The sequence below is a fragment of the Balaenoptera acutorostrata genome, chromosome 2, assembly GCF_949987535.1.
Source record: "Balaenoptera acutorostrata chromosome 2, mBalAcu1.1, whole genome shotgun sequence".
NCBI lineage: Eukaryota > Metazoa > Chordata > Mammalia > Artiodactyla > Balaenopteridae > Balaenoptera > Balaenoptera acutorostrata.
In genome coordinates, this window is record NC_080065.1 from 123953954 (window position 1) to 123966757 (window position 12804).

Consider the following 12804-nt stretch of genomic DNA (forward strand, 5'->3'; position numbering starts at 1 on the left):
TTGGAACTTTAAGGGCAGAATTTCATTGTTAATATACTTGGATGCTTTAATAACATTAAAAAAAAAAAAAAAGAATAAGGAAGCAAGATTTCCCAGGCAGAACTTCAGCATCTGAACAGGCGTTCTTACAGCCTCTCACATGTGACCTGTTTTCCTCCATCGTGCCTGTGACTCAGGTGTGTTTTCTTTGGTCAGTGACCCATGAGGTTGGAGATTTTTCTTGGTTGCTGGTAGATTTAATCACCTTTATCCCTGAACTTGATCTGTTTTGCTGTTCCTTTTTCAAAATTATGGAATATTTCAACCATAAAGTTCTTATACAAAGTACCATCACATTGATAAATAGATAACATTGATAGTATAGATATATAATGCAAGTATTCAGGCATACATATTTCAGACCCCACCTCCATTAGGTCTCTACTTGTTACATGTCACCTCCCAATCCTCTGTCACTGCTTTATTTTTTTCTGTAGTATTTTTCACCATCTAACATACTATGTATTTTATGTTTGTTTCTATCCCTACTAGGACATAAGCTGTTTAAGCTCCATGAAGGCAGGGATTTTACTGTTTTATTCACTGCTTTTCCCTAGCACATAGTAGGTACTCAGTAAATATTTATTGAATTAATACAAAAAATGTAATAGAGAACAGCAAAGGGGGCTTGTGTGCCCATAACTCAGCTTAAGACATAAAGCATCATATACGTACCACATATACAATATATACATATACAACAACTACATTATTGAAGCCTCCATGTACTCTTTCCCATTCCACCTCCTCAGAAATAATCACAGTGTTGGTTTAAAACCGTCTTTATCCTGTTCACTTTATTTTAATAACTTTTACTTCACATATGTGTTCCTTTTTGACAAATTAGAAAATATGTATAAGCACAAAAGGGAAAAATACCCAATAAATCCTACCTGTCCACTATTGTTTTAGTGCATTCTTATTAGCTACAGGACCTCAGGTAAGATTCTTAACCATGGAACCTCAGTTCTCATCTGTAAAATGGGGATAATAATAGAATCTACCTCATAGTATTATGGTAAGGATTAAATGAAAGTCCACATAAAGAGCTTAACAGTAGTTCCCAGCATACAGAGGATGGTGATTACATAGCCTTTCAAATGATGAAATCATTCTTTTTTGAATATAGACTATATATCTTGTGTGACTTGTAAATCATCTTTTGGGATTGACTTAGGAAGCACGCAGTCCTGGTTGAGGGCTTTCCTCACTAATCAGAAGGCTTTTAGTCGGTGTAGGACATACATTTTCATTTGCAGAACACAGTCTGTGGCTGCCATAAACTGACTGTGCTGATTGCTCTCTCCAGGTGAAGAACATCATTTATCACGCAGTGAAAGATGCTGTTGGCACCCTCAAGGCTCATGAATCCAAGCTGGCAAGGTCTTAGGCGTGGTGAAATTCCAAACTCGCCTGTGAAGCAGGTCTTTCACTCACAACACATACAGGGAACAGCAGGGTTCTCTGCTGGAGCAGAGGTCCTTCACTTGGAGCCAGTGTGGTCAGTATTACAAACTCTCCAGCCACTCTTTTCTTTGCTGCCTCAACACTGAAGGTTGACACAGGAAAGTCGCACTGTTCACACACACAGTTTCAGACTCCAAGCCAAGGGTGCCACATCCCCATCCTGTGGCCTTTTGGGACTCTGAATTGCCTGAATATCGCTGGGCTTTCCTGCACATTCTCATGATTTGAGATTCGTGGAAACCAGGAATGTGGGCACACCTTTCTTTTCTTTTTCTCTTGTGCCTAGTTAAGTGGGAATGTGTTTGGAGGTAGGGGGAATCACATAACTGGTACAAGTGGGGGCTAATTGCTTAAACACCCCTGGTGGAAGCCTGACGGTGTCTCTGCACATGACCTCTGACACACCCCATCCCGGGAGCCGGGTGAAGCCTTTCCCCACCATCTCTCCCGTAAACAGTGGAGTCTTGAAGGACCCAGGGGGAATCCACTGCTTTTCCCAAGGGGCTCCAGGATTAGGAAATGTGTGTATTTAGTGAAAAATAGGTTTGTAGTGAAATAGTTACTATTTCATGAAAGTAGATATTTTTAGAACTTTTGAAATACCACAGTTGTTTTCCTGGATTATGAGGAAAGGCACATTACATTTAGTCTTCCTTTCGATAAAACTCTTTGAAGAAATAAGATTTTTAGAAATCAACTGCCCATTATAGCACAAAAATCAGCCAAAGCAGAATTTTAAAGAATTGGCTTTGTAGGATTCTTTTAGTTTCTCCCCATCCCATCTCAGTCCTATCTTGAGGGAACAGCCATTCTTGAGAAAGAACTTTGTCATGTCTGTGCTGTTGGTGTGTTCCACGCATACACACACTGGTGACTCCAGGACCCATTTCCATCTATTACCAGCGTTCCCTTGGGACTCCTCTTATAGTTCCAAATGCGAAGGAAAGTTTGCTTTCCTACATGAGGCTTTTTGTTTTGGGGGTTTTTTTGTCCGGAAATATTTTCAGCAAAACTTTCCAACTCAGTGGAGTTTTATTAAGAATTTATTTGAAAATGATGGAATTCATTGGCCCATAGGTACATTGGAAAATGTATCTATCTTCCCGGCTGTACTGTAGTGCCCTGCAGGCTTGTTTATATGTTCACAGTTACATTTTTTTTTTTAATAAAAGTCATTTACTGTAGAATACTTTTAATTTCACTTTCTGTATTTTAATTTTGTTGAAGGGCTGATTGGGATTTCCATGTTCTTATTAAAAATCTAACAAATCTGTTTGTAGTGGACTAAATTCTTCCTGTGCCAGCCGTTCTAAAAAGCAGGGCCAGGTTGAGGATGGGGTTGGAAGTGGAGGATGGTTCATTTTCATATCATCATTACGTTGTTGCATCCGATTATTACTCTTTGCTTCCTGAATGTGTCCAATTGGGAGAGGGAAGTGCTAGGTCATTGTGGTTTGAGGGCTTGGGGATGAAGGGAAGGTGCTACATGAGTTAGAGGGTAGTAGCAAAGATGGGCTTTCCATAGTTTATGCTCTATGGGAAAGCTGGGTTCCTACCTTCCTGAACAGTCTGGGGGGAAAAGGCCATGGGAAGTAGCCTGAGCAAGGTTTTGGGCAATCAGTGACAAAAGTTCATCAAAACAAGAGGCCTGGCTGTCCACGTATGAAATTAAAGTGGCTTGAAGGGTGAGGACAGACTACATTCCAATTAGAAAAGGCCTTTTGAAGAGGAAGTTGTAAAGAATAGCAAGAGGGGTCATCAGAAGCTGCTTCTCTGGATCCTGTTGGAAAAACATTTTCCAAAGTGTTTCAGCCTGGAAATACAATTATCCGGGTGGAAATAGACCATTGTGTGGTTCAAGGATACTGAGCTTGAATAGGACTATAAATGAAATACAGAGTTCTGAGCATGTCCTTTCAGCCTGGATGGGCACGGGTTGATGCTATGGTCATCAGAGGATTACACCTCGACATAAAGAATGCAGAAGCTTTGAAATGGGACAGGAAAGGAAAGCAGTGGGGGAAGGGGGGTTGCAGAGGTTGCTGGAGCTTTGTTGCTTTGGTGAAAATCAGGAGGCAGGCTAGCCTACATTCTGGATATAAATGTCTTCAGAATTAGGGCATCCACTGCCGCCAGTGCTTGCTGATGGGGATGGAATTGGAGCCCCTGGATTCATCTCCTACCTGGACCCCAGGCCTCTCTACCAGCCTCTGTTGACCAGGAGGCACTCCCCTGCCCCAGGGTATCCACCTTGAGAGCACAGGGCTCAGTTCCCTTACAAAACTGAAAAAGCAGATCAGACTGGGAACAGGGTTAGGTCCTTTTCCAACTGGAGTGATTGGTGATGGTAGAGTGGACAGATGCCCCTCTACCTTTGACTTCAGGACTTCCTGGGTGGGTGTCTTGACGGCCTGTGATGGGGGAGGAGGGTTTGATAGCAGTTGGGAGAAGTAGCCCATTTAGTAGACTTCCTGAGTTCCTATCTTAGCAGCATGACTTTGTGGTTCTGTGACCCTTGGCAAGTTATTGAACCTCCCTAAAGCTTCCCATTTTCTTATCTTCAAAATGAGAATAACTATAACCTCTGCCTTATAGGATGGTCACTGAAATAATGCATGTGGAGCTCTCAGCACAGGGCCTGGCACACAGTAAGCACTCAATAAGTCATAGCTATTATTCCTCGTGGGATGTTCTTTCAGACTGTTGTGGGCAGGGCAGGAGGAGGGCTAGGATGTCAGGATGGAACCATGAAGGCCTCTGAGGACCTCAACCCAGGGCTTGGAACCCAAGAAAAGTGAACAAGCGATTAGAAGAAGGCAGGTCAAAGGCGCATGCCCGGCGACAGCAGGTGCAGGGGGCGCGCCGCCGCCGCCGCCGCGGCCTCCCCTTTAAGAGCCGCCGCCGCCCACGGCCCGCCGCTGCGGCAAGGACCTCCCCTTTAACGGCGGCGGCTCGGCGCTCCGCTGCCCCCGCGGCGGCTGCTGCTGCGGGTGCTGCTGCTAGTGCGGCTCCTGCTGCCGCCGCCGCTTGACCTCCAGCAGCTCCATCCTCGGCCCGGGCCGGGTTCCCGCCCTGCGCCCCGCCCGGCCCCGCCATGGTGTCCTGGATCATCTCTCGCCTGGTGGTGTGAGTGCGGCGGCGGCGGCGGGGCGCGGCCGGTTGGGAGGGGGATGGGGGCTAGGGATGGGAGGTGAGGGGTATTGAAGCCTGGGATGGACCACTCCGTGGCTTCATACAGCAGAGTCACCTAAAGGCACATCGTCCCTATTTGGGGTCCCCAGAGACGTGGAGGTGTGGGACCTGGAGGAGGGGGAACTGTTAGAGGAGCATGGCAGGCCTGACTTCCCACCCCTTTTATTTTTAATTTCCCTGTTTCTTCGCCCTCCCTCACCCCAGGGGCTGGGCAGCACGGCTTGATTTATCAGGGGAGGCGGCTTGTCCCCTCCCCCACGTCGCAGATCTGACTGGAGGAGCTCCTCAAACCTGGGCCCTCATCTCCCTTGGGGAGAGGGCTAATGGAAGAGCCCGGCGAGCAAGGCAGGGCCTCCTCATTCCATAGCTTAGGGCTGTGGCAGCCTTGGCCTCCCCAGAGGGGCGGGTTTCTCCTGCCTCTTCCACTGACTGTCAGGAGACTGGGGGGTGAGGGCACATGCTCTGAAGACCTCCCAGGGAGGACGGGATATGGGAAGCAGAGATGCTTGGAGGACAAAGTGTGGGAGGTAACTGGGAGAGGATGTGTGTGGCCAGCCTGGGATTGTGAAAGCCGTGGAGGGGAGGGTGTTAGGTGGCCTTCATTTCAGGCTGCCAGCTACGTCCCTCCCACCTCCCCCAGGCTGCAGGAGGGTACCCTCTCCCACAACCGGGGACTTTGTCCTTGAGGATTCTGCCCCCCACCCCATCTCCAAAGGCCATTTCTCAGAAATGTCCTGCCTCAGTGAGGCAAGTCCATGGGGGAACAGGCAGTACCACACATTGTCAAGGGGCTGGGCCTGGCAGGGGCTCCACATGGGCCTCAGCCAACCCCTGCCGCAGCTCAGGTCCCTGACCCTAAGCCTCTACCCAGGGGGACTGACACCCCAGAATCCCCTCCCTGCTGTCATGTGCTTGTGTTCTGGCTTTCTCTAGACCCACCAGAGTCTCCCTCCTGCCTCTCCCCCATCCCACCCCAGAGGGAATCCAGGGGCCTCAGACCTCCCTGTGACCTTCCGAGTGTCTGCTGCTCTCTTGTGTGAATGAGCTCCCTGAGCGGCATCGGTCCTCTCCTTCCCTCACCTGTGTCCTGTATGTGATCTCTGATGGGATCAGCACCGGACTCCACTCTAGCCAGGACCTCCAGCCCAGCACACTACCCTGAGCCTATTCCCAAAAGTGTTTACATGGGGGAATAAACCTCTCTGCCCCTCTCAGGGCCTCCTGCCCCTGTGCCCTCTGCTCCCCAGGCCCCCAGGGCTACAGTGGTACCTCTGACTGCCAGGTAGAGTGCCCTGTTAGGTGGCCCTACCCAGCTTGGCTCTGCGACAGGGAGGTAGAGGGTAAGGGCAGATGGGTATGAATGGGAGTGGTGTCAAGAAGGAAGACAACCCTGTGGCAGTGACCAGACCCCCACCCCTGATATGCTTATGCACAAACAAGGGTCAGGGCTGAAGAGGCCACATCAGACCCTCTGGCCTCTGGGTCTTTCTGTGCCTCAGGGGCTGGAGAAAAACTGAACAATAAAGGGTTACAGGGGAATTCCCTGGCGTCCAGTGGTTAGGGCTCGGTGCCCTCACTGCCGAGGGCCCAGGTTTGATCTCTGGTCGGGGAACTAAGATCCCACACGCTGTGCGGCACAGCCAAAAAAAAAGGGGGGGGGTGTTATGAGGCATCACCCTAGCTGGCTGGGGCTTCCATGCTTGTGTATCACCTCAGGCTTGCCTGCTTTGACCTAAACCCCTGACCTGAGTTCATCCGTCCAGCTGATGTGGCACTCTGGAGTTCTGTCCATTCTCCCCTTACCTACCCAGGGACTGAAGCAGAGCTGGGAGGGAGAGGCTACTGCTCTTGGCCGAGGGGCCCAGTAACCATGCCTGCCTCCCTAGGCTCATCTTTGGCACCCTGTACCCAGCCTATTCTTCCTACAAGGCCGTGAAGACAAAAAACGTGAAGGAATATGTGAGTGTATGACCCTTTATCTCACACCCAACCCACGTGGCAGCAGAGATCAGGGAGGACACTGGGTCACATGACAGGTGGGGGTGACTTTGTACTAATGCTGTCAGCACTAATGAGACCTGGTTCAGGGGACGTTCCTGTGTGTTCCTTTCCTCCAGGCCTGGTGTGATACGCAGGCAAAGTTGAGGTCCTGAGTGTCCCCCACAGCACCTCCAGCATGGTTGGCAGGCAAAGGTGGGGTCCTGGGTGTTTCCCCAAGGCCCCAGCCAACACCACCCTCTGTACCTTCAGGTGAAATGGATGATGTACTGGATCGTCTTTGCCTTCTTCACCACTGCCGAGACACTCACAGATATCGTGCTCTCCTGGTGAGATCTAGCATCCCCTCCCTGCATCTCAGGGGCCAGGGCCTCTGACTTTTTCTACGCAGCCAGTCAAACAGAAGACTGAGACCCAGGATGGAATCCCCCAACAGTTCCACGGGGTCCTGGGTGTCACCTCCCCCCAATCCCCATTCCGGCCTGGCTTGATCAGCAGAATGAGAACAGACATAACCCTCACATTTCTTTCTGGTGGTAGCCAAATCACCACAGTAGAATTCAGGAAACCTGCTTCTGCCAGACTTGCCGTGACCTTGACAGGTCACAGTTTCCTAGGCCTCGGTTTCCCTATTTGTAAAATAGGCGTATGAGTCAGTCTTATAAACATTGGATGCTTGTATTTCAAAGGCTTTTTCTAGGCACTACTAGACTATGTATATGTCCTTTGAGGACACGGAATGCCCTAATCATATGTATATTCACAGCAGGCGCTCAAAAATGTTTACTGAATGAGCAAATGCCTCTTGGAAGAGAGGACTAACATAGCACGGTACACTGGAAGTCAAAAGAAAAGAGTTTTACAGAGAGGTAGAGGACAAAACATCCTTGCATTTGTAGATTTCAAGGGCCTATGGCCTTTGAGAAAAACAGTTTTAGAAGAGAAAGTTGAATGGGGTCAAATTAGGAAAGAGTAATGGGTTAAAAATTGAGAACAGTGAGTGTAGGTGCCTCTTGACACAAGCAAAGGAGGGAGCTTTGATGAGGATGGAGGAGACCTGAAGGAGTGTGTGGCCTGGGAAGGAGCCTTGGGGAATGGAGAACGATCCTTAAAAGCAGGGGCCATGCCACGGCATCAAGGGGTGGATCCAGAGCACAGCTGGAGAAGCCCGGCTTCTTCATGGGAGGAAGGGCAGGAAGAGAATGGGGTGAGGACCCAAGAGTGCACCTGGAAGTTTAGGGATCTCGCCGTGGTTGTTGACCCCAGGACAGAGGAATGGGTAGTCTTCTGTCAGAAGAGGGTGAGGAGAGCCACCGCTGCGGGGAATTCCTGCGGGATCACCTCTCACCTTCCCACTTGGAGTCTCAGTTGAGCCTCCCCTTGACCAGTCTCCTGAGCCACATGGGGACCTCAGTGCACTAAGGGGTGGGGGGCCAGCCAGGGTCATGCAGAGGGTCGGCGCATCTCCTGACTCCCTGCCCCAGGCTCCGCCGCTTGCCTCTCTCCACCCAACAGGTTTCCATTCTACTTTGAGCTCAAGATTGCCTTTGTGATATGGCTGCTGTCCCCTTATACCAAAGGCTCCAGCGTGCTCTACCGCAAGTTCGTGCACCCAACACTGTCCAACAAGGAGAAGGTCTGTTGGGACGAGGGAAGCTCTCTTCCCACCTGCCCCAGGTCAAGGCAGCCCAGTGCCTGTAACCACGTGCATTCGTGGCTCTCCCTATGGGTGATCTGGCAGGGCCCTGGCCTCCTGGGGCAAGCAGTGCCTTTGTCCAGGTGTGAACAAGGGCAGGGCAGGGCCTGGCCAGCAGGGCCCACCCCTCACCTCTTCCTGCTTCCCCTCCGACCCCTCAGGAGATCGACGAGTACATCACACAGGCCCGAGACAAGAGCTATGAGACCATGATGAGGGTGGGCAAGAGGGGTCTGAACCTGGCCGCTAATGCCGCGGTCACGGCTGCTGCCAAGGTGAGATGGGGGCAGACCCAGCTCCCAGGGCCCCACTTTGCTCATCTCGTCCCCCTGGCCAAGCCCCTTTGCATCCACCAGGTCCTCAGGTCTGTGAAGGTTTGGGGTCTTGTGCAGCTTAGGGTTCCAGTCCTGCCTCTAACACCCTCCAGCTAAGGAACTTCCACTCAACGGGCCAGTTTCCTCATCTGTCCAAAGGGAAAGCATGGCCCCAGCCTGTCAGTGCTGCCATAGGACGGGGTGAGGACACTGCGGGGAGAGCACTGAGCCCAGTGGCTGCCCAGTGCCCCACGGTGACCTCTATCTCCACCCCGCCCCTTCCTCCGGCTCTCCCGGTGCGTGGTGGTGACCCTAGGGCCAGGGGGTGCTGTCAGAGAAGCTGCGAAGCTTCAGCATGCAGGACCTGACCCTGATCCGGGACGAGGATGCGCTGCCCCTGCAGGGACCCGACGGCCGCCTCAGACCCAGCCCTGGCAGCCTCCTGGACACCATTGAGGACTTAGGTACAGGCCAGGCCCAGGGCTGGGCGTGGGGCACAAGGGCAAGGAGGCCAGGTGGGAGAAAGGCCAGACCGCTGTTCTCCTTTCCTCCCCGAACCAGGAGATGACCCTGCCATGAGTTTAAGGTCAGGCATGAACCAGGCAGATCCCCGGACAGAGATCTCTGAGGATGACACGGGAGACAAGGCCCCTAAGAGGGCCAAATCCATCAAGAAAGTGCCCAAAGCTGAGGTGAGAGCTGGGCCAGAGCTTGGGGAAATGGCGAGGGGTTGTGACTCCAGGCTGAGCCCTCTGTCTTCCTGTCTCCTTCCCACAGCCACTGGCTTCCAAGACGCTGAAGACCCGGCCCAAGAAGAAGATCTCCGCGGGGGGTGACTCCGCTTGAGGCCCCGGCACGCACCCCCTGCCCCAGGCTGCAGAGCCCCAGCTCCACACTGTGCCAGCAGCCCTCTTTCTCAGGCCCTAGGGCCTCTCAGATGGCTGGTTCTGGTGCCTGCCCAGTGGCCCCTCCCCCGGAAGGGCTTGGAAAAGAGGAGGGAGGCCCTGCTGTGGGGGCTGAGGGTAGAGGCTGGACCAGGAGCTGAGGACTGAGCCACTCGAGGAGGTGTGGGCTCCTCAGAGCCTTAACGCTCTTCTCCCCGCTCCAGCCCTGCCCCCGCCCACCCAGTGCCTTGCTGAAGACCATGGCCATCCCCTTGTCTGAAGTCCTAACATGGTCCCACTGCTCTCCCTGGGTCGGGGTCGGGGTTGGGGGCCAGTCACAGCCCAGAATGACCAGAGACAGGCCTGAAGGCCCTGGGAGAGAGGGAGGGAGTGGGGAAGGCCTCGGAGAACCTGGGCAGGGGCTCTGGGCCTGAAGCTGTGAATGGAGGACACGGGCTTAGTGTGCACTTAAATGACCAGGAGGGCCAGGCCAGAGCTGCAGCTGAGGGCCTTGGGTAGGGCTGTGTGCTACATGTGCCCACTGAAAAGAGCTGGGGCTCCAGGGGTGTGCGTGTGAGAGTGTACGTGTGTGTGCATCTTTCTGGGTCTAGAGCTGGGGGGTTTTGAGTAAAGGACTTTCCCTCTAGCAGTAACCTCCCCCCACCCTCAGCCCTCCCTCCTACTCTCTGAGCCTCAGAGGACCCCAGCCCATGAGAGAGTAGGGCTCCGAGGGGCCTCTCACCTCCTCCTCTGCCCTTGATCCTCTCCCCTTTGCCTCCCATTCCTGCCCTGCCCTTGGACTGGGCTCCACCCCTCAGAGCCCTCAGTAGAGGTCCTTGCTGGGCTGGTTCCTTTCCTCCTCACCTGGGGGCCCATCTTCCTTCCCCCCTAGGGTCCTCGTCTTATGCCAAGCAGACTAGGCCCCATGTAAGCAGACCCCTGTCAGAGCCCAGCCTTTGCCCCACACTTTGCCCCAGCTTCTGCCGTGGCTTCAGTCAGGGCTAGGAGGAATGTATGAAGAAGAAAAAGATATTAGGAGCCAGGGAGCTCCCAAATCCATGGAAAGAGGGTGCTCAATGGACCTTTCGCACTGGATGAGCCAATAAACCAAATTCTGGCACCTCATTTATTTTGGCCTCTGTGCTTTGTTCTTGTTCTACCAGTCCACAGATGGGAAGGACTGCAAGTGAGAAGCAGGGCTCAGCTGTGGGATGGAGGGGGGAAGAGGCCAGACTGTGAACCCCAGGAGTTCTGATCTCCAAGGTAAGAGATAGGCTTGAGGTGGTTCAGTCTGGGAAGATGGTTTTGAGGTTCAAGATAGAGCCAGGGGACTGGGAGGGGCCAGGACTTATGAAGAGCGAGGGACAACCCTCAGAGGTTGTCCTGTCCCTGAGCATCTTACCCTGAGACCCCTGCGCGTTCTGGTACCTCACAGAAAATGCCAGGTGTAAGCTCTAGGGACAGAGATCGTGATGAGGCCCCCAGGGAAGAGAGAATGGGGTATGGGGGCTCCTGGTCAGAGCCAGGAGATTGGATGCCCATAGTGCGTAGAAACGGTGAGCCAGACACTGAAAGGAGGAGATAGGTGGGATGAGGGGGGAGGTGGAGATGAGGAACCAGCCCCATGGTTCATGTCTGACCCTGGGGACAGACAAAGAGGACAGGGAACCAAGGGCTGGGGCCAACGAGGCATGCCCATGTGGCCTGAGGAGGGAGGGGTCGAGCCCTGAGCTGCTGGGCTGGGGTGGAGGAGAGAAGGAGGAGGGGGGCTGTAGCGCATGGGGTCTGAGTTCTGGGGAGGTAGACCCAAGGTCTCCAGGGGTGGAGGGGCACAGCTGGTGGGGATGAGATCCTGAGGTATTAGCCAGGAGAAGGGAAAGGATGACAGAGGATCAGAGGCAGCGTTGGAAGAGACAAAGGAAAAGAGTAGAGAGGGAGGGAAGGAGGAGGGAGGGTGAAGGAAGCAAGAGAAATAGCGGCTCAGCCTTGCGGAAGGAAAACAGAGGAAGCAGAGCCGGGGATGGGGTAGGGAGTGTGAGTGGGGACCTAGCTCCAGGCCCTGGACCCCAAGGTTGGCAAAATGTCCCTACATCAGGCTTTCCTCTCCCTTCCCTGGCATCACAAGGGCATGTCCTTCTGCCACACTTGAGCCAGCTGGCCAAGAACCTCCTGAACTGAGGTGGCAGTGGAGGTGGGGTGTGAGATGCCCTTTTCATCTTTCCTGGATTCTTCCAGTCTATAGACCTTTGAATGGCATTCCTTTCACCATTGACCTCTGGGCAATTTGGCCCCTTTCTCTATCAGAAAGGAGAGGAAGTGTCAGGGTAGAATTCAGGGGAGACACCCTTGTTCTAGAAAGATCTCCAGAGAGTAAGATGCTGCAGTCTCCTGCTAGCAGCTACCATATGGCCAGGAAAGCAGGTTAGGCCTTCTCTAACCTTAATCCCATTTGCTGCATATCACACACACACACACACACACACACACACACACACACACATTCACACACACTCACACTCAGATAACACACTTCCATCCACAGTGACCAGTGGCTAAGGAGGTCACTGCCAGATTCCACACTGCCAGGCTCTCCGTGTACATCTGGGTTTCTCTGTGTCAACAGAAACATGCTCAGATTTCCAAGTTCATTGGTCCGTTGCCATGGAGACATTCAACCTCCTAGCACTAGGCACAGGGCCTGACCCCTGTGGTGCAGGGTAGGAGAGGAGAGATGGAGGGTGACAAACAGAATGGGGGGGAGGAGGCTGGGGAGACACATCTGGGTTTATGTGACCCCTTGCTGTCTCATCCCCTGGGACCACCTACCCTCTCTCCCCTCTGCCTCAATAGATCTCTCTAGGCCAGGGGAGTGGGGAAGAGAAGTCATAACAGGTGTATGGCTAGAGCTATGTGGAGAGTGCTTGATCATTGCCTGGATTCCCATTGGGCATTAAGAGAGATTAGCTTTGGAGTGGGGGCTGAGGTCTAGCCCTGTGACCCATGCCCAGACCATCTTGGGGACACTGGGCAGCCCTCCAGGCCTGAGGTCCCTGGCTAAAATGGCCTCAGGCCTGAAGCTGCTTCAGCTGGCTCCCCCTCCCTTTCTTGTGTGTGCCCCACTCCCAGAGAACCTGCTTAAAATGGGATTTCCAGGCTGTGATGTCAGAGGCAAGGTAGCCGCTGCTCCAGCCTATGCCAGCTCTTCCTTGATCAG

At 52.9% G+C, this 12804-nt stretch overlaps 2 protein-coding genes across 4 annotated transcripts in view; both read left to right on the forward strand.

Annotated features, from left to right (window-relative positions):
* The window catches only part of KDM3B (lysine demethylase 3B), a 60122-nt gene extending 57343 nt beyond the window's left edge, over nucleotides 1-2779 (forward strand). For both annotated transcript variants that reach the window (XM_007172224.2, XM_007172223.2), the window contains one exon: nucleotides 1349-2779. In XM_007172224.2, the coding sequence (XP_007172286.2) occupies nucleotides 1349-1429 (81 nt within the window). In that variant the 3' untranslated portion in view covers nucleotides 1430-2779. The remainder of the gene's footprint in view (nucleotides 1-1348) is intronic.
* A 1655-nt stretch (nucleotides 2780-4434) lies between these two features.
* REEP2 (receptor accessory protein 2) lies at nucleotides 4435-10715 on the forward strand. Of its 2 annotated transcripts, none has more exons than XM_007172226.2 (8): nucleotides 4435-4632; nucleotides 6585-6657; nucleotides 6949-7025; nucleotides 8212-8332; nucleotides 8554-8667; nucleotides 9029-9170; nucleotides 9268-9398; nucleotides 9484-10715. In XM_007172226.2, the coding sequence occupies exons 1-8, from the start codon at nucleotides 4601-4603 to the stop codon at nucleotides 9550-9552; spliced, it is 759 nt and encodes a 252-aa protein (XP_007172288.2). In that variant the 5' UTR covers nucleotides 4435-4600; the 3' UTR covers nucleotides 9553-10715. The 2 variants fall into 2 exon arrangements, with proteins under 2 accessions (XP_007172288.2, XP_007172287.2); XM_007172225.2 differs by having other exon boundaries at nucleotides 4436-4632; nucleotides 9023-9170.
* The last annotated feature ends 2089 nt before the right edge of the window (nucleotides 10716-12804 follow it).